This window comes from Colobus angolensis, unplaced genomic scaffold (assembly GCF_000951035.1).
Source record: "Colobus angolensis palliatus isolate OR3802 unplaced genomic scaffold, Cang.pa_1.0 Scaffold73, whole genome shotgun sequence".
Classification (NCBI taxonomy): domain Eukaryota; kingdom Metazoa; phylum Chordata; class Mammalia; order Primates; family Cercopithecidae; genus Colobus; species Colobus angolensis.
In genome coordinates this window covers 11,611,649-11,633,451 of record NW_012121043.1, presented here as the reverse complement: position 1 = coordinate 11,633,451, position 21,803 = coordinate 11,611,649, and the positions used below count along the sequence as shown (strand labels likewise).

The 21,803-nt window shown below is 36.1% G+C and overlaps 1 protein-coding gene across 1 annotated transcript in view; it reads left to right on the top strand.

Annotated features, from left to right (window-relative positions):
- The first annotated feature begins 13,151 nt into the window (after positions 1-13,151).
- GABRR3 (gamma-aminobutyric acid (GABA) A receptor, rho 3) overlaps positions 13,152-21,803 on the top strand; it is a 49,484-nt gene continuing 40,832 nt past the window's right edge. Inside the window, exon 1 of the mRNA XM_011927619.1 lies at positions 13,152-13,276. Coding sequence (XP_011783009.1) covers positions 13,152-13,276 — 125 coding nt within the window. The remainder of the gene's footprint in view (positions 13,277-21,803) is intronic.

Below are 21,803 nucleotides of genomic sequence, written 5' to 3'. Positions count from 1 at the left end.
AGTATTGGAGCTCCTGACACTTCTCACATTATGATAATATAATGAAAATAATTCTAAAGTGGTCACATTGGCTAAATGTGACAATGCAGTTTATGACAGTGATTCTCCCATTGGCTTGAACATTTGTTGGTTATGTAACTTTGGGAAACTCAGATCTTAACTTGCTCATAAACATAAAAATTTATATTTATACAGTGATTTGAAAGTACACTCTGTAATGAATTAATACTTTCACATATATTGAGTCACTTGATTAGCTCAACATGCAGATGAATGCATATTATTATCCTCATTTTACACAGAAGAAATTAAAGCTGTCCCCAGTTAATTAGAATCAAACACTCACTTTTTTTTGTCTTTTAGCACTAGCATTTTACTGGAGTCTATTGTGGTCTCTTTTAGCTTAAGTTGAGACTTAGGAAAAATAACAAGGCTTCGGATTTGAAATCTTGTGTTTTTCTACTTCTTTAGGCTGCCTCCCTTGTAAAGGAAAGTGACATTGCCTCCCTTCCATCTTCCCAAAGCTGTTGAAAGGATAAAATCATTCAGATGAACACCATTTAAAAACCTTGAAGTAATATTTAAATGTGAGTGAGCCTTTCTTACTAAGAAGAAAGAATAATTCAAAATCTAAAGATTAGTACCCACCCCACCTGGATTATGTTAGATTAAGTGAGATAATATTTTAACGTAATACACATATTGCCAGATAGTTCTCCAGGTGGCTTTGAACCAACCTAGTTCTCTCCCTTTCCTTGCTGTAGGTCTCACAAACAACTGTAGAAGTACTGGGGATGCCTCATCCTGAAATAAAGAGGAACCTGCTAGAACAACGTGGGTTCTGTTCCAGTCCCTCCTAGAAACAGGACACCCTTCAAGGCTTTGTCCCAGCAATTCGTATAATCTCCCAGGATATAAAACCAGGGCAGGCTTCTTTCTAGGGTCTCTCAGCTGTGGCACAAGTAGGGCATGCACAGACAGTACTCCACCCAGCCTGGGAAGTTTTCCTGAGCCTTGGGAGACTGGCTCATCATGAATCTGAGCCAGTGGCCCCTTCTGTGGCCCCTTAACTATCTACAAGTAATAAATTAGCAGCATGGAATTTATAGTACATTGAGTGTTCTATCTCACCAGACTGACAAACTGGTACTCAGTGCACAGGGTAACTCTTCACAAGTGCCTGACATATGTTTAAGTGTCTGGTAAATAAATAAATTCTTTACCCACTCTAAGGTTATGATATGCATAAACCCTACATCAGTGCATTTAAAACAACTAAGGCTATATGTTTCCTTTATCAAGCATGTATTTATTTAAGCACCTACCATATGCCAGGCCCTGTCCTAGGCTATGTGGTTTCACACCTATTCAACTCACTATCACTGGTAATTACTAGGAAAAGTAATAGCCCTGTTAAATCATCATAAAGTAACTCACTGGGTCTTCATTTTTAAAAATAGTAGGCATGAGAGATTTTATTTTCCAGATATGACTGCAACAATATGTTCTATCTTACATGATCCTCGGCAACGTGGCCTTCTCTCTCCCCCATTAAAAGGGGAAGTTTAAATCCCTTCCCTTTAAATTTAGTCTGAGCTTAATGACTTGCTTTACCAGTGGAATGCAGCAAAAGGTATTTGGTGGGATTTCCACATTGAGGTCTTACACTTCTGCTTGAGTCTCTTGATGCTAACACTTAGAATCAAACTTGCATACTTTGAGAAACTCAGGATGCTTGAAGAGGTGACATACAGGCACTCTAGTCTAAGCCCAAGTTGAGCTACTAGATAATAACTACCTTGAACTGCCAGCCATGTGAGTGAGTCATCTTGACCTCCACCGCAGGAGCCCCCTAAGATGACTATAGCTCCAGGAAAAGCCTGACTTCAACAGCATGCTACACAGCTATGTCAACCCAAAGAAATATGAGATACAAAAGTAAATTGTCTTTTAAGTTCTAAATGTGGGTGTATCTTGCTAGATAACAAGACATAGCTGGAACAATGTATCAAGTTGTTCTTTTCAGTGAAACGTTATACTCAATATACGGGAGGAAAGGAGAAGGAAAGGAAAGGAAGCCATCATTTTATCAGATCAACTAAATTATTTTAGGCCTTTTTATTGGATTTACTAATAAGCTAGGCAAATATATAATTCTTAGTAATCAGAAAAAATAACATAAATTACCGGAAAAGTGGTTATTCATGTCCTGAATAAATAAAAGTCAATCTTCATTTCAGGTTTTAATCAGTCTTCTAGAATTTGAAGTCTCTGGCAGACAGAGAGAACGAGAAGTCCTAGACATCAGAAGAGTCTGAAAAAATAGTGTTTTTCAGATAATTTTAGAGTTGTGCAAAGTATAGTATGCCTTTCTGGAATGCCCTGAAGAAGATAAACGTGGATGTGAGGACCAAAAAAAAAAAAAAAAAACTTGAATAATACAAGAATAGAGCAATGCCCATCTGAATGGTCAAAAAGTCCTGAAATACAAATGATTGATATTTGAGAAATTAAGGAGGAAGGAGGGAAGGAAGAGAATAGAAGAAGCAGGAGAGGAGGAAGGTGGAAGTTTATGTAAATGCAAACTCTCAAGGATGGAAGAATGGATGGATGAAGAGAGCAAAATGTATATGGGATAGTCATAAGAATATTTTAAGGAATATGTCTTATGGGGCATACGGGTGGATCAGGCTGCTCTATAAGAGGAATCATGTAGCCATTTATCTACTCAGAGGCCAATGGAAACCAAATTCATTCTTTGTTTTTTTTTTATTTTATTTTTAGCTATATCTAGAAGAAAATAATGCTATGAACTGAATATATTCATAAGAGGATAAGGTTGACCAAGAGTAAATCAAGCTATTTTATAGAAAATCATTTGCAAATGTAGATTTTTTTGTCATAGCAGTGTTGCCTGTTTTTGTAAATGAAACTTTATAGTAGGTGTTTGTGGCTGGCTTATTAGACTCTGCAATGTTTTTGAGATTTATCCATGTCATTGGGTACCATTAGTTTAATGAATTTACTATCAGGCAGTAGTCCATTTTGTGAAAACACCACAGTTTATCCATCCTCCTGAGGATGGGCATTTGGGTTGTTTCCAGTATTTGGTTATTTTGAATAACACGAGTATGAATTTGTCTTTCAGTGGACATATGCCCTCATTTCCCTGAGTTTTTTACCTAAGAGAAAGTAATTACTGTTTCATGGGGTAAACAGAGTCAGTAGCATAACTAGCTTCTTTGACAGATGTAGTTGATGATTTATTAACATCTCCTCTATATCACAAAACTATCCTCAGTAATAACAAAATAAAATAAACAATGATCAGGAAAAGAATGCAAACAATGAAAATTTTCATTTATTAGACTTCATATTATGCTAGTAAATTTTTAAATTGCAGTATAATGAAAAAGCAACATATTAATTCCTTTAATTATATATTTTTGGGCCGGGCGCGGTGGCTCAAGCCTGTAATCCTAGCACTTTGGGAGGCCGAGACGGGCGGATCACGAGGTCAGGAGATCGAGACCATCCTGGCTAACACGGTGAAACCCCGTCTCTACTAAAAAATACAAAAAAAAAAAAAACTAGCTGGGCGACGTGGCGGGCGCCTGTAGTCCCAGCTACTCGGGAGGCTGAGGCAGGAGAACGGCCTAAACCCAGGAGGCGGAGCTTGCAGTGAGCTGAGATCCGGCCACTGCACTCCAGCCTGGGCGGCAGAGCGAGACTCCGTCTCAAAAAAAAAAAAAAAAAAAAAAAAAATTATATATTTTTTACAGAAAACTAATACATTTGCATTTTGATCTGTCAGTGATAATTAATATTAATTTCTGTTTTCCTGTCTCACTTTTGCAAATTTGTCAATGATTTACCGAAAATGTATCTTCTTTATATACTCATATACAACAGATGCCATAACTAGGTTCATCAATAGTTTCACTTACAGTTGATTGAAGAATTAAAATATACACTTTCCAAACAAAAACATTACACCTTGCAATTTTCATTCTAGTTTGCAGTTGTAAATTTTAAATGCAAATAACATTTCTGGTTATACAATGACAAAATCAAAGTAACTTGAATTCTATTTACCGCTATAATCAATGTGCTATCATCATTTTTATTCTAACACCTAAAATGTAGGAATATGTAATACCAATGGTATTGGAGACACAAAAATGCAACCAAAATAATTCCAAACTGTTATGGATTTACTCTTCAAAGGAGTTCACATAGCTGAATTCCAATGGGACTAGAGCAAATGTAAAAGCTGGGAGTTCTCTGAATAAACTTCTAAATCGAATGTAACATTTATTATGTTTATGCAATAAAACATTCAAAATTAAAACACAATACATATGAGCAATACTCAATAGGAAGTGTAGCAATGTTTTGACACTTAAACTAACAAAATACTCTTTGGGGGAAGGGTATTTTATTACTGACTTTTTAAAATTGCTAGAAATTGATGATAATAAAAATCAGGACTACTTTTGGTCAATTTTATTATTCTTTTTAAATTTGCCATGAATAATGAATCCTCCTTATTGCCACTATATAAGAGAGATCAATTCTACAATCCAGCCCTTAGTATATCACTGCACAAAGTTTAACTTTAGACAATAGTAAAGAAGTGTTATTTTTCTGCCGTAAAAGATGGTAACACCTGTTACCTTGAGCCACGTGGCCCCAAATGAAGATGCACATCGAGTAATAAAAGTCCCAGTTTTCTTGTCACAGGAAAGAAAAGAGGAGTCCAGGAAATTGGGAAATTAGAGGGCGATCTCAGAGAGAGAAGAGACTGGGAAAGCAACTCCATTAAGTGGTTTATGAACTCCTGGATCACCCCCAATCTGTGTGTGCATGGATTGGATCTTAAACCTTCAGAACTGAATGAAGAGGCAAACTATCACCCAGATGCCACAATGGCCACCGGGTGGCTATTCTAACAGGTATGAGGTAATATCTCATTTCAGGTTTAATTTGCATTTTCCTGATTATGATGTTGAGCATTGTTTTATATACCTGTTGGCTATTTGTATGGCTTCTTATGAGAAATATCTATTCAAATCCTTGGCCCAGTTTTTAAATTGAGTTATTTGGGCTGGCAGGGTAATTCCCTATTTGATTGAGGATGATTGGCTGTTGACTGGGTTATCTGTTCTGTTGTTACTGAGTTGTGTGAGTTCCCCACAAATTTTGAACATTAACCTCCAACTTTATCATATATATAGTTTGAAAATATTTCCTCCCATTCAGTAGGTTGCCTTTTTACTCTGTTGATTGTTTTCTTCACTGTACAGAGGGTTTTAGTTTGATGCAATCCCACTTGCCCATTTTTGCTTTTGTTGCCTTTGCCTTTGGGGTCATATACAAAAATATTTGCCAAGACCAATGTCAAGATTTTCCCCTACATTTTCTTCTTAGAGCTTTATGGTTTGTGGTCTTATGTTTAAATATTCAAATCCTTGGCCATTTTGAGTTTATTTTGTGTATGCTGTGTGATAAGGGTCTAATTTCATTCTTCTGTATGTGGATATCCAGTTTTTCCAACACTACTCATTGAACAGACCGTTCATTCCCCATTATGTGTTTGTGTCACCCTGTGGAAGATCAGTTAATCATATATGTGTGTGGATCTATTTCTGGCTCTCTGTTCTGTTCCGTTGGTGTATATGTCTGTTTTATGTCAGTAATATACTGTCTTTTAGCTTTGTAGTATATTTTGAAATCAGGAAGTGTGATGCCTCCAGCTTTGTTCTTGCTCAGGATAGCTTTGGGGCCTTTGGTAGATTCATATGAATTTTAAAATGTTTTTCTATTTCTGTAAAGAATGCCACTGAGATTTCGTTAGGGATTGCATTGAATCTGTAGCATCCTTTGGAAAATATGGACATTTTAACAATATAAATTCTTCCCATTCAAGGTCATAGGATGTCTTTTCATTTATCTGTGTCATCTTGAATTTCCTTCATCAGTGCTTTATAATTTTCAGATTTAGTCTTCATTGGTTGTATGTATGTGTTTTCATTTTAATTAAGAATGCCCGTTAGTATTTCTTATACAGCAGGTCTAATGGTGTTACATTCTCTCACTTTTTTCTCAAGGAAAGATTTTATCTCTCCTTCATTTTTACAGAATAATTTTTCTGAGAATGGTATTTCTGGTTACCAGTATGGTTTTTTTTCTTTCAGTACCATGAATATGTCATCTCACTCTCTCCAGGCCTGCAAGGTTTCTGCTGAGAAATCCACTAGTGATATCACAGGGTTTTCTTTATATAGGATGAGTTGCTTCCCTTAAAAGCCTCTTTGTCCTTAACTTCTGACAATTTTATTACAGTGTATCTCACTATGTTCTCTTTTAAGTTGAACCTATTTGGAAACATTTGGAATTCTTGAAATTGGATTCACAATTTCCAAATCTTCCCTAAATTAGGAAGGTTTTAGTCATTATTTTTTAAATTAGCTTTCTGCTCCCTTTTTCTCTCTGTTTTCCTTAAAATTCCATAATGCATTTATTCGTTTACTGGATGGTATTCTGTAAATCCCGTAGGCTTTCTTCACCTTTTTTCATTGTTTTTCTCTTTTCTTCTCTGACTGGATAATTTTAAATTATCTCTCTTTGAATTTGCAGATTCTTCTGCTTAACTGTCTGTTGTTGAAACTCTCTTTTGCATTTTTCATTCCACTCACTGTATTCTTTAGCTCCAGAATTGCTCTTGGGTTCTTTTTAATGATTTTCATCTCTTTGTTCAACTTCTCATTTTTTTAATGTATTATATTCCTGATTTCACTGAGCTATTAATTTGTTATTTTGTAGTTTACTGAGCTTCTTTAAAACAATTATTTTTAATTCCTTGTCAGGAAGTTTGCAGATCTTCATTTCTTAGGCATTCATTAGTGGATTTTTTTGTGTTCCTTTAGTGGTATCATGTTTTCTTGATTTTTCCAGTCCTTTGTAGTCTTGCTTTGATGTCTGTGTATCTGAAGGAGGAGATACCTCTTCCAGACCTTACAGACAGGCCTCAGTTGGAAAAGATATTCACCACAGGTGGGTACAAGGGTGCTGGTCAGATGGGATGCAGCAGCTTCTACTCTAAGAAGGTGCATTGGTATGGACTTCTGGCAGCTGCATCAGCTGAGGTCAGTGTCAGCAAATACTATGGGGGCACTTGATGGCAAAATTTGTGGGTTTCCATGGCAGAAGCAATAGTTGCTTGGGCCCTTCTGCTCTCCATTTCTCCCACAGATGGAGTCTCATCCGAGACTGGGCATCCAGGGGATGGGCACGTTTCTCAATGGTACCAGGGCCCAGAAATTAGATGCATGCATAGCAGTGGCAGCACTGGAGCCCAGGGAGATATATTAATATTAGAGACTAAAAGGTCTAGTGTCAATGGAAATATAAAGGGCAGGAAAATGCAGAAGAAGTTCTGAAGCAAAAAACAAAGAAAAGATTTTGAAAGGGAGCAATTGAAGATGACTCAAAATTTCAATCCTGGAAGACAGGGACCTTACTGGTAATCTTAATGAAACTCATAACATTGGAAGATCATACTACATTAATAGAGATGAATGAGATTGATAACAGATATTAATTTTGTCAATTATGGTATTTTCAATGTACTAAATATTGTGCTAAATATACAGTCTCATAAATTCCGACTTTAATCTCAAAAGATCTGTCCTAGCATTATTCCTCTTAACTACATATAAAGTAACTGACTCAACGAAAAATCTTAGGTCATTTTCAAAGTTCAGACAACTAGTAAATGGAAAAGTAGATGCTTGTACCAACAAAATCTGACACCAAATATCCCAATAAAGATGATCACTGTTGTCTCTTCTTAACCACTGTGTTTTATTGCTTCCTCGGGGATCTCAAAAGTCACCTGTATACATGTGCTTAATGAATACAGAAGAGGAAATGGAAATCCAGGAAGTTTAAGAAGCTTTTTAAAAATCATACAGTAAATACCACATCCAGTCCCAGAGCCACGTGCCCTAGTGCTTTATTCAGTGTCTTTTAGAAACTTTACTCATAACAGGTACTTCATTCTAATAGAAAGCTTATTTTTCTACAATGTTCACCTCTGTCCCTTAGGGTTCCCACAAATAAAATGCTGTTCTTAGGTGTAGGTAAAAAGTGAAATCTTAAAAATAAATTTGTGTTCAATCAGAGAAACCGATAAACCCCATTAGTCAATTATTCAAGGTAAATAGTTGCATTTTTCTCAATAACGGGATATGTGGGTGTTTTCTCTGAATCATTTGATATTATATCATTAATCTTTTCAGTTCATTCTGCCAATATTGGTAACTGAAAATTATTCACTACAAATACTGAATAATTTGCATTTACCAATACCACACAAGGTTTTCCTCCCATAAGGAGGCAAATTCGAGACAATAGTGTAATTTGGATGAGAATTTGTATCCTATGCTTCCATCTAGTGGTGATTTTGCGCTATTACACGATGATGTAGACAGCTTTGCTTTAGTGTCATCCGCTGGCCTGTAAAACAGAGGAGATTCTTCAGTGTCCTCACTCCTATCAGCTGATTTTGGATGCCAGGAAGGATGTAATAAGAGAATGAAACAAGGGTCGTGGGGCGAACGATGGTCTACTGGGCATGGAAAAACGATGATCTACTGGTTGTCTGGTAATTCTGGGAACCGGAGAGAAAACAGGATTTCCGAGCGACAGCAAGGTTTTTTGGAAGGATAGCAAATGCCCCCTACTGGCTGCTCTAGGCATGGCCAGTTATATTTCTAATGCATCAAAGCAAAACACAGTTATGCGCAATTTGACGACGGGGACAAACTCAGAGAAATGCGTTGTTAGGTGATTTCCTCATTGTGCAAACAACTGTAGAGTATACTTACACAAACCTCTATGGTCTAGCCTACTGCACACCTATGCTATATGAGTGTGGCTATAAACCTGTACAGCACGTTATTATACCAAATACTATAGGCAATTGCAACACAATGGTACATATTTGTGTATCTAAAAATATATAAACATAGACAAAATAGAAAAGGTTCAGTTAAAATGCAGCATAAAATATTAACTGTATCAGGCACTTACCATGAATGGAGTTCACAGGACTGAAAGTTGTTCTGGGTGAGTGAATGTGAAAGCCCAGGGCATGAGTGTACACTACTCTCAACTGTACACTTAGGCTACATTATACGAAATATTTTTCTTTCTTTAAGAGTAAATTAACCTTAGCTTATTGGATAACCACAGTCATATATGTGGTCCATCACTCACCAAAACGTCGTTATGCATCACATGACTGTAACTAAGAAAACTAAATTATGATCACTTAACCTCTCTAGTCCTAGCTTCCTCAGCATAAAAGAGAGCAGGAGAGGCATTAAGTGTAGTCTAAATTATTTCCAAAAGTCTTTCCCAATCAAGATTTTATGACTCTACAATTTGCAACTCAAGATATTTTGCCTAGATGACATCCTGCCGACACATTGGGAAATTTCTGGAAGCTTGGAATTTGTTGTTGTTGTCAGATCCAGTCTAAATAAGACCTTAGCTTTTCTTTTGTTTTTCTCTTTGTAGGCAAAACAATGGCTACATATCCCAAGATTGGCGACACAGCCATCCTTTCCAAATTTTCTCTTTATGTCCCTGCCAAACAGATAAAAACTGGCTGACTGACATCATCAGAGTGGATGAAGAGTGAACAGGAGGCAATTTATGCAAGGGAGAGCTTAAACTGTTACGAAATTCTCCAGTGACCCTGTGATTCATTTCGTTTCCTGGTAGTTACTTACCACTTTCTAGTTTTGACAGATGTGCTTTTCTGATTTTTTTTTTTTTTTTTCCTTAAGAAGCTTACTGAGCTTGCAAAGAAAAGCTCTAAAGGAATAAGGTTAAGGAGCTAACTCAGCATCAACAGAGACAGATGCCTTCTTGTAATTGAACTAAAACCCTTGGACTTTCTCTAAGCCAAGTCTCTCCAGGCTAAGCTATTGCCTTATTTTTATTTTTATGCAGACCATTTCCCACTTAAAATTCATCATCAAAAATAAACTTTGTATTTCTTCCTTAATGTTTATAGTGATATAGATAGTCTAGCAAAGATTATTCAATAAAGAGGACAGATTCTCATCATGATTCATCCCTGCAGTGCAGAAGGAGACACTAGGGCATCCTAACATAATTTAAGTGACAGTGAGGACGTATATGATCTGACAGATATTTCCGAAAAATACGTGCCCCAAATAGCTTCACTGAGTCTTGTAAAGAGAATAACTTCTACTCTAGTGCTGCATTTCTTCAGGTCAAAGACCACTTCATGAAGTCTCCTCTTAAATCTTGCTTATTCTTTATCAGCTACCAATATTACATTGTGAACGTAAAAGTTTAGCAGTCATCAAAGGTTGTCTCAAGATGATAGGACCCAGAATTTTGGTAAGGAGAATGTGCAAAGCACTGATTTACCTGTAAATGAGAATCTCCCAAACTGGTTGTCATGGAGGAGTACTATTTTGGAAGAATGTAAGTATCTTGGTTTTGTTTTGTTTTGTTTTAAAATGGGATCTGAGATCAAATAAGTTTGAGAGACACAGAATTCAGCAGAACTAAACAGGCCTTTTTTTTTTTTTTTCAACTAAAGCCTTGATTGTGTTAACATTCATTCATTATTTAAGAAATATTTACTAACACCAACTGTACTTCAAAGACAGTTATAAGTGTTTGGGAGGCCTCAGGGAACAAAACAAAGATCACTTCCTTGCAGAGCTTACATTCTAGCAGGATTAGACAGATTATGAACAATAAACATAACATAAATTATATAAGACATGCTAAACAGGATGAAAGGTAGATTGGTAATGCAGGTTGTAGCAGGAAAGAAAGAATGTGGCATTTTTAAAAAGGAGTGGTCAGGGTATACTTCACTCAATAGATGATATTTTGTCAGATATTTGCGTTTGTTAAGGGAGTGAGCCATGTAGATATCCAGATGAACAATGTGTCAGGCAAGGGTGACAACCAGTCCAAAGGCCCTGGGGTAAGAACGTGACCCCTAACAGAGTAATAAAATGTATAATGTTTCCCAAACTCATTTGGTACAGAACAGTGTCTCACAAAACATCTTCAGTGTAGCCAAGTACTCTGGGAAATGTTAGCGTAGATATTGCTTTTACTAAGTGAAGAGGGGACCAGGTAATAGAGAGTACTAGGGCTAAGGGGCTGGTGCCCTGGATCTCATAAGAGCACTGAGGTGGAACGTACTCAAACAAACTTTGACCACAGTGCAGTCTTCCAACAACTAAAGTGACAGTAGTTTAAGATGAGCAACTTTTCCTACATTTCTTCCATTGGCTCTTCAAAGAAGGCTTACTGGCTCAAAAATACCAAAGAAAATGCTTCAACGTGTCTAAACATTACAGAAATTAAAATTACAATACCCATTGAATTAGGTAACATTGAAAAGTCTGACAATACCAATGTTAAAAAATATTTTAAGAAATAAGAACTCTCATTCACTGCTAGTGGAGAAGTAAATTGGTGCAAGCACGTTGATGAGCAATATGATTGTGCCCAGTAAATTTGAACATGTGAAAATTATTCAGCTTAGCCATTTTACTTCTAGGTATTTACCTAAACACTTACACGTAAGAAAATATTCATAGAAGTTTATTGCAGGATTTTTTGTAATAGAAACAAGAAACAATGCCCATCAGCTAAAATACGAATAAATACGATGCTATGTATCCATACTGAAATACCATATAGCAGTTAAAATGAATTGACTAGAGGCACATTCATCAACATAATAAATCCCTAAGCATAATGTTGAAAGAAAAAGTAGCTTTTAGTAGCAAAAGTAGAATATGACATCGTTTACATAAAGTTTTAAAACATGCAAAAGTTTGTACATTATTTATAGATACATACATATACAATAATAGTATAATTGCATATAAACACTAAATGCAGCCTAAGAAGAGAAGCAAGGATTTGTTACATCATTCTGTATATTTGTAATATTTTATATTAAAAATATATTTTAAAGAGGAAAGACATGCTTAAGAAACATAGGAGAAGGTTTTAATGCATGGACTAAAAGAAGACATAACCCAAACCAAAAGAAATAAATATGATTAAGCAGTTACACAGAACACAAAGTGTAAAGGACATAGATCGATTTGAGGAAATTTAAGAATTTCTCTCACAACACTATATTTCTGGGAAGAAAATGGCTTTCTTTCTAAGTTCTAGTAAAAAGGTCAGCTGTTGCTGCGTTGCTCACCTTGTGGTATTCCAGTTGAAGAAGATTAATTTCAACGACATGACCATTCATTGGTACTTTGCATACGTGAAGTAGAAATATTTTCCTAATATTTTCTCTAAGTATACAAAGCACCTTTAGGAGAGTAAGTGGCCATAATTTAATGGTGACAGTGTGTGCTTTGCACACTGACCAGGATTAAGTTCATTTTTATTAACCGGGTTGCTTGCTATTGAATAAACCTTAAATTAAACCACTTTTGTTATCAATGAAATAAGCCGTCTTCTTAAAATACGATTATTTATCTTAAAAAAGATAATTATATTTTGTGTTTGTGCTAAGGCAGTCTGTATGCATTTGGTGAGGAAAGATTTCTTTCTGGATTAAAGGGAACCATAGGATAATGGAAAAGGTCTTCAAATGTGTAATTAAGATTAAATTAATCATCTTTTTTTCTCAATAAGCATATTATTTTGCTGAGTCACTAAGTATATTTAAATGATATTGCATTGGATTAAGAGGATTAATGCTTAACCTCACTTCTTTGTTTGCCTAGGACTGCAGCTGAGGGTTTATTGAGTATGGATTGAGCATCACACTAAAAACCTTCCCTGGAAAAGGGGACCAAAGGATGTAAACTGAAAATTTTAAAAATCTGCTTTGTTTTCCTCATATTGCTGAAGATTCAGATAGATATCTGCCTGCAAGTGATGTGAATCAATTTAATCTACTGAAACAAAGTACAGCATTGAAGACAATGTCTTTTTCCCCCCCAATATATTTTCCCTGGCATGCTGTTTATTTTTTTAAAGATACATGAAGAAGAAATCGTGATCACAGTATTGGCTGTATCCACCTGCATCCTTTTTGTCTTTTTTTGGAAGAGATGATCCTGGCTTTCCAGTTGGTCTCCTTCACCTACATCTGGATCACATTGATACCAAATGTTTGTGCTGCTTCTAACATCAAGATGACACACCAGCGGTGCTCCTCTTCAATGAAACAAACCTGGTAAGATGCTCATAGTGCAGTCCATGGAATTACTGCTCAGTTTCTCTCACCAGTTGCCTCAGACCTACAGGAAACCTAGAAACATATCTTTAATGGTAGCACATCTTTGTAACCATGTCTGTCTCTGGAGATAGCATTCATGCATCATCATCAGTCACCTCTGTTTGACATCTGAAAGAGCAAGATCTTGGAATTTACTGACATTTGTAAATTTATTTATGCTTATTTACAGAGAAAACGGTTAAAGGGTTCATATAAGGATCCTCTTTCAGGGAATGTATTTCCTCAATTAGTAATACATTTATTACTGATACATTAAATACTTGTTTAATGTTTCCTCAAATGTATTTTGAGTAGAAATTAGTCTAAGCACCAACTTCATTTAATGTCAAGTACTTGTATATAGTTTCATGGATTGATGAAATAGTATCAAAAGGCATTAAAGCCATTTATCTTTCAAGAATAATCTTCAAACGTTTGACAAATCCTGAATGTCAACACACGATCATTATTATCTTCCCATCAATAATCAGGAGCGTGTTTGGATGTGCTAGTAAGGGAGATAGCTGTCTGTGAGAGTGACCTGTTTGTACACCAACTTGCCTGGGGCTGTATAGGTTTTAGTACTAAAAATGCCTGGAATCCCTTCAGCCCCAGGCATACTGCAATGATTTGTCCCCCTAATACCCATATACCTTTAATAATCAAATAACATCTTTGAGAAAGTCTTCCCTTTTCACCAAGCACCGTGTTTCCAAAAAGACCCAACAGGAGAAATTGTAGAATGAAGAGTATCATCTGGTCAATCCTGGCAGCCAATGGGGTGACAGATGTTTAAGCTAGATTGCCCTCACATCCTGAATATGTATTATGCATTCACTGTAAGATCAAGAAAGAGAACATAAAAGTTTAATAAATGTCTTCTGAAGTCTCAGGTTTAATGACCAAAACCAAAAGAGGTGTGTTGCTTGATTACCGATTCCTGCTCTGCGATTAAAAATCAGGGACTACCTCTCACACTTTCCTTCCAAGCTTCTGCTCCCAGACCCAGACCTGAGACGATATGAAGTCTTGTTCCATTTAACCACTTTCCCAGTCTTCTTCATAGCAATTAGCTAAGGAAATATTTGGGAAATGTAAGAGTATACCACCAGACTCTATTTTTTTTTCAGGTAGCTTATTACATTTTATAGTATGTTTTATCTAATTTTAAAAATTAATGGACTTAAATGCTTAAAATATTATCTCTCATCCAAAGAGTAGACTTGTACAGTCTGGTGGATGTTTAGATGAGGAGGAGAGATGATTATAGTAGCTAGTTCATCACACCAGCCCTATTAGTGGCAGAGTTGCTACAGAAAAAATCTACCATGTGTGTTTTTTAGGTGACATTTAAAGAACAAGAGAAGAACATTGGTTCTTTGTGGTGAGGTAGAAATTTTTCTGATGTTAAATGCCTCATTTTTAGATCCTATGTAAAGGAAAAGAAGAATTTTAGAGCCTACGCAAAAGCAGACTTCCCGCATAGGAAACGCCAGGATTTCGGCCATGAGGGACCAATCATATTTGTTGTCACTTCTCTATATCCTAAATGAAGTGCTCCTTTGAGTCACAAGCCAGAATGGGATTCATTAAAATTTATATCTGCTTCTTTTGTTCTTCAAAGAAAAACCCTCTAGGGCACTGGAGATTGCATAAACCATCACCTGGTCCAGAAGTAGCCACTTAGAATGCAACACAGGCATTTCCCCTGAGTGAGCAGGGTAATACAGCCAGCCAATTTCTGAGCTGTCACTCAAGCACTTTGTCATGCAGATTTTAGGGCATTAGAGCAAAATACAGTAATTACTGTATACAGTCATTTTTTAGAGTAAGAGTCTTCCTACCTTAGTATGTGAATAGATACTGTGAGGTTCTTTGCCCAACATCCAACCTGATTATCAGCCAATAATTAAGTAATGAATGAATTAATTAATAATCCACTCTTCTATAATGCAAGAGAACTAATAGAGTGAACATGAAAGGAAGACATGATCTTTGAAAATTATAAGGGGGATTTATATGTATTGTTTGGGGCCAGTTTTTATACAACAAGCCTCTTAAATGTTTTGCTTTTAGTTGTTTTCCTTCAGAATATAACCTCAATTTTTAATCCAGAGATTCCCTTCTTTCGAAATCTAAAGACTTCAAAAAATATTTATTCAAAGATACCTTTTGTTTCCTAAAACCAAAGTAGGGAGAAGTGTGAATAAAGTAAGTTTGGCAGGTGGAAAATGTTCCCCTTTTACCTAGAGAAGAAATTTTGCTCCTGGATAATGCAAAGAAGATTAAGCAAATAGACTCATTGAATATTTATTTATTCATTCTTTCAACAATTATATTGAGTGACATTTACGTGCAAGTGCTGGGTTGGGGGCTAAAAATACTGTAAGAACAACGTATTGACTCTGGCCTTGAAAATTATCAGCAGAGTACTGGAGTCTGCTCAAACTGGCTTGCAACAGCCAATCGTTTTCAGGAAATTTATCAGCTGGCTGTTAAAAGCACACATTATTAAAAATCAAATTATATAAGCCTGCAATTAAATTAAATAATTTCTAAGATAAAGGTAGCAAATACTTAAAACTCACCACTTCCTAATGATTTCTCCACATTTTATTATCATCTGTTGCTCTTGAGGTTATTTAGGTCTATTGTAACTGTATGGTAGAAATACAACAATATACCATACTATATACCATTTATCCTATCCTATCCTATCCTATCCTATCCTATCCTATCCTATCCTATCCTATCCTATCTTATCCTATCCTATCCTATCCTATCCTACCCTATGTGCTCGGCACATCTCTGCCATGCGTGTTTTTGGTAGCCTGAAATCAGCCATGGTGGAAATATTTACACCATGGAAATAAAACACTATAAACTGGGGCTTTTTTTACTAGAGTCACTTGTTAAACATTACCCTGAACCTAATGTAAAAGCCAGTAGGTTCTCAAGCATGGCAAATCCAATGCTACCGCAAGCAAGACAGAAGACAGTGGCAGAGACTACAACTACAAGGTATATGCTCCTCTGAGGGAAAATGGCTGGTCAGGTTCAGCCTTCTCTTGTTTTTGTTTGTTTTTTAATTTTTAACTTTTTTTTTTTTTTTTCTGAAACAAGATCTTGTTCTGTTGCCCTGGCTGGAGTGCAGTGGTGCAATCGTAGTTCACTATAACCTCAAACACCTGTGCTCAAGTGGTCCTTCCACCTCAACCTCCCAAGTAGCGGGGACAACAGGCGTGTGCCACTACACCTGGCTAATGTTTTTCTTTTGTTTGTTTTTTGTTTGTTTGTTTATTTGTTTGTTTGTTTTCGGTAGAGATTGGGTCTCTCTGTTTGCCCAGGCTGGACTCAAACTCCTGGCCTCAAATGATCCTCCAGCTTTGGCCTCCAAAAGCTCTGGGATTATAGGCATGAGCCACCGCACCCACAGCCTTCTCTTGTTATAACTTGAACCTTACGTGGCCAGATTTTCTGATTTTTTTCAAAAGAAGCAAGAAATCCAGGCTTTTCTCTGAATTTTTCCAAGTTAATATACCATGTGGACTGTTTTTAAAAAATGTCTGCAGACTAGCTGCTAATCTAATTTCCTCATTTCACAGATGAGGCAACTGAGGCCTCCTCACTGAGCTTTTGGTCTGACAGAGGTCCAAGTGAGATGTGGAAACTGTAGTGTTTCAAGTGAAGCCTTCTCTCCCGCTGGCTTGTCCACAGAAATGTTCCTCTGCCTAGATGTTCTCTTTTACAAGAGACAGGCTATTGATAAAGTCAGGTATGTATTTCCAGAGTTCAGAAGTTAGGAGTTCAATCAAAGCCTTAAGATTCACTACATCTTATGTACCACATTTTCTCTAAGACATTTCAAAAACATCTGGGGTCTGGAAATAAACATTGGATCAAGAATTATGAAGGTTTTCTTCATGATGAAAAATTGAACCAACTGATTTTCCCACTACTTTACCTTATTCCTTGAATTTGCATCCATGTATGTAGCCTAATAGAACATTTTTGGTTCATTTTGTATTTTTCTAAAGAAAAACAATAAGCCTACAAAAGGTTTTTAAAATGTTGATTACATTATTTGGAACAGTTAACTGAGCTTCAGTGTGCACTGGTTCACAACAAAGCTTGACTGAGGAAAACGTCCATGTTATCAAGCGGCCATGCCTCTAGAATGACAGGAAGAATGGAGTGATAAGGTGGAGAGCTTTGACCAGATTCTTATTTGGAAAGGATTCTAAATGGCAAGTCCAATTTGGTCTAGGTAATTTATGATACAAATAACAATAGCAATAATGGATTTTTATACAGAAAAAAATACCTAGAATCTCAAGGCTTTTGTTTTTCCAAGTTCACGTCTAATCATTATTCATGAAACTACATGATTTTTTCATGTTTAAAATCATAGCATAGAAATCATTTTGTATTTTCTTCACTTAAGCGTTTCTCACATTGCTTCACAGACACCATAATGGTATTTTTAATCACTCCATATTATTGATTTGAATTAAAGGACAAGAATTATCTCCTTTGTTTCTGAACATTTATTTTCAAGTTTCCACTAAGATAAGTAACAGCATGTTTTCACACATGTAATTTTTTCCTTTACCAAGAAAATTATAATTTTTCTGGAATTGAATAATTGAGTAACGCACATGAAATATCTTTATAGTTCTTGAGATGAATTTCTAGGGGAGTTTACCAATATGTATACTCCCACCTGCAAAATATAAATATTTGCATTTCATCATATCCTTTTTTTTTTTTTCCAAAACGGAGTCTCACTCTTTCGCCCAGGCTGAAGCTGGAATACAGTGGCACGATCTTGGCTCACTGCAACCTCTGCCTCCCAGGTTCAAGTGATTCTCCTGCCTCAGCCTCCTGAGTAGTTGAAATTACAGGCTTCCGCCACCACACCTGGCTAATTTTTATATTTTTAGTAGAAATGGGGTTTTGGCATGTTGGCCAGGCTGGTCTAGAACTCCTGACCTCAAGTAATCCGCCCGCCTTTGCCTCCCAAAGTGCTGGGATTACAGGTGTGAGCCATTGCACCTGGCCTCATCATATCCTTCACAGCATGGGGCACTAACATTATTTTTTGTCTTTTGCTAATTTAATAGGTATAAAATGACAGTTATGGCTTCAATTGGTATCATACTCTTGACCCCCTCAATTAAATACTTTTAAATATGCTTATTAATTATGTCATCCCTTGGGTAAGTAGTCTCTTCATGTCAGACCTAGTTCTTTATTCTAGTTAATCCATCAAATATACAGGCCTCCAGGCTCTAGGGAAAGCAGTCTTATAAGGCAACCAACCGAGTGTTTGTGACTCAAGTCAGATGATTTTTTATCATTCCACTTATAAAACTCTAATGCCGCAGAATAAGTTAGGTTATTTCCTTTTCCTCAACCAGTTCTAGTTTTTAATCCTTTGGCTACTATGTCCTCTTCAAAGACCCTCTTAGTCCCCCTGAGACCACTCAACATCCAGCCTTTCCCTCGTCCCAGACCTCCACTTTCTTTGTCACACAATTACAGTAGAGTTTCTGACACTGAGAAGAGGGAGCATAGAAATATGTTTTCTTTGTGTGACCCAGGAAGGAAAAAGCCCTAATTGAAAGAGAAAAAACACACCTATCACCAAGACTCAGACCTACTCAATCTTCATAATACTTTATGGGAAAGGACAAAGATGAGGAATGCTGGTGAGAGGCTCTCCCAGGAATTGGGATATCTTTGCTTGATCCCATCAGGACTCAGACTCCTAGAAGATCCTCTCCTCAGACAGAACATATCCAAAAGCTTCTTCTCGGTAGCTGCTAAACTGAAATCATTTTTTTCTAGAATGAGGGAGAGGGGGAAGACACAAAGGGGTTTAAAGTGATATGTGTATAGAATAAGACTAGAACACTGAGCTAAATCTAATGCTGCGTTATATAGTGATCCTTTATTAAGCAAATTTCCTTCTGTCTCCTTGGTTTTATTTCATCTTTCATTTTATTAACCTTCCTGTGTATGCATCAGAGACCTTCAAACCAGGGTGCCTATCCTCCTGGGGTACAATGTATTATGCCTCTAAGGGTAGATACGAGATATCTGAGGGGCATGTAGACATGAGTAGTTTTAAAACAGTTTTTGGATCTTTGACTTCCTTCTGACCTCTTTCTTAAAACTGATCTGTTCACCACCTGCAGTCTCCTTTATTACCTCCGTTTAATGATTGCTGTGTCCTACCTGGCAATATACAGGCATCCCTCTCCCTCTTCCTGAATCCTACAAGTATTGCCCCAGTGTGTAAAAAGTTCCTGGATACAAAGAGATCATTACAAATATTGTAGTTGAGATAGTGGATGACGCTACACAAGACATCCTTTTCTTAATAGCAATTCTCTATTTTTTGCTTTTAACAAAATTGAAGGAGGAACTAATTAATTTGTCAGATTATAAATCATTAAAATAATTGTTGAAGATAAACTCTACAGTGTGAGTTTTGAAAAATAAGCAAGGAGTTTAAATAATTGTTACATTGTTAAAAGAATACTGAAACAAAATTTCTTCAAATTTCATGTACTTCCACATATATGAACAAACTTTCTCAATATTTTCATCTATAAAGATTAAAAAATAAGAATAGAATTAATGCAAAAACCCAGCTTTATTTCAGCAATGAGTAATACCCATTTGCTGATACTTAGAATAATTGGGGAAAGAGAATCATCACTTCATTAATAAATGCACTTTTAATAAAATTTTATTTTTTAATAGGTATCAATATTTATACAAATTATATTTTATTCCATTTGTAATTGTCATAGAAAATAAAAAAGTCAATTTCTTTGCTTACACATTTTTCTTAAAAAGATACATGATGGAGTGATAAAATTATACGAAGTAAATAAAATGGAGATAGAAATTATTTTTTAAAAAAAGAGTACAATAAAATTTCTGATTTTTAAAAAGTTTATTCAGGTATATTTAAATGCATAATGTGTATAGTTAGATTCATTGGATACACTTAAAGGAACAATGTGTTTTATTTGAAATCATCAATATTTGAGTAATTTCAAAATTTATGATGAAGAAATGTAAATGTCTATTTAAATATGTGTGAGGGGAATATATAGATTTTCAAAATTCATTAAAAGAGTATTTAAGCAGCAGATCCTTTTTGGGAAATAGAAGATACAAAAAATACAAAAAAAAAAAGGTAAAAGTAGATAAATATGGAACATCTCATTGTGTACCTGAAAAGCCCTCAAGTTAGAACAGGTGCATGTGCTTTCGCATGCTGCCAAGAGAGCATTTCACAGTGGGCTCTGCCTTTGGCATTCTTGGGATTCTTAATTAAGATTTATCCTTTTCAATCTCATGGAGAAGTATGCTTCTGAGCAGACACAATAGTGACATGCCATTAAAAGATTATTACCAAAGGGGTTTACAGATTTTCATGAGTTTTCACTCATAGTTACATTTCCATTTTTCTTAAAATAGTAACAAGTAGCTAGCTTTTATTAAATGTCTACTATTTTCTAGGCCAGTGGATCTCTTGAGACATTGTTATACATGCAAATTCTCATACCCCAAACCTATTGAATCAGAAACCCTGGGCATAGGGTCCAAATAGAGCATAATTTGGATGTACGCCAATGAAGATAATATTTACTTTGGCTTGGTGCCTTGAACATAGTAGGCATTTAATACAAGCTAGCTGCTATTATTTTTTTAATAAATTGTTCATTCTAGCTCCTTGGAAGAACTTTTCTAGTTAATTCTAACTCCTTGGAAAAAAATAGTTGTATGTGTTCAATTATTCATGGGATATAATGGCTTAACATGTTTAAAATAAAACTCACTGCCTTCTACCAAAAACAGATTCCTTTTCCTAACTTCCGCATTTCTATCCATGATAAAATATACATCTATAAACCTCTGATGGTTTCAACCAGAAACTTCCCTATTGAAAGACCACACTGGGTGATCTCAGGTGCCCATAAGATGTATTCCTTCTAGCAGCTGCTCCAGTTTCTGAAATTCTCCCCATCAAAGTCACTTTATTGTGTAAGAAAGTTCACCTACATGTCTTATATTAAAATTCACATCGGTTTCGTGGAGAAGACATGTTTTAATACAAAAGCATATCAGCTATTCAGAATGACTAGGATTCACTTAGTAGAGCCCTCAGGGTCTTGTGTTATTGCTCCTGCTGCCCACGATGATGGTGGTGATGATGATGGTGATGATGATGATGATGATGATGGTGATGATGATGATGATGGTGGTGATGATGATGGTGATGATGATGATGATGGTGGTGATGATGATGATGGTGATGGTGATGATGATGATGATGGTGATGACGATGGTGGTGATGATGATGATGACAGTGATGATGATGATGATGGTGGTGGTGATGATGATGATGATGATGGTGGTGGTGGTGATGATGATGGTGATGATGGTGATGATGATGATGATGATG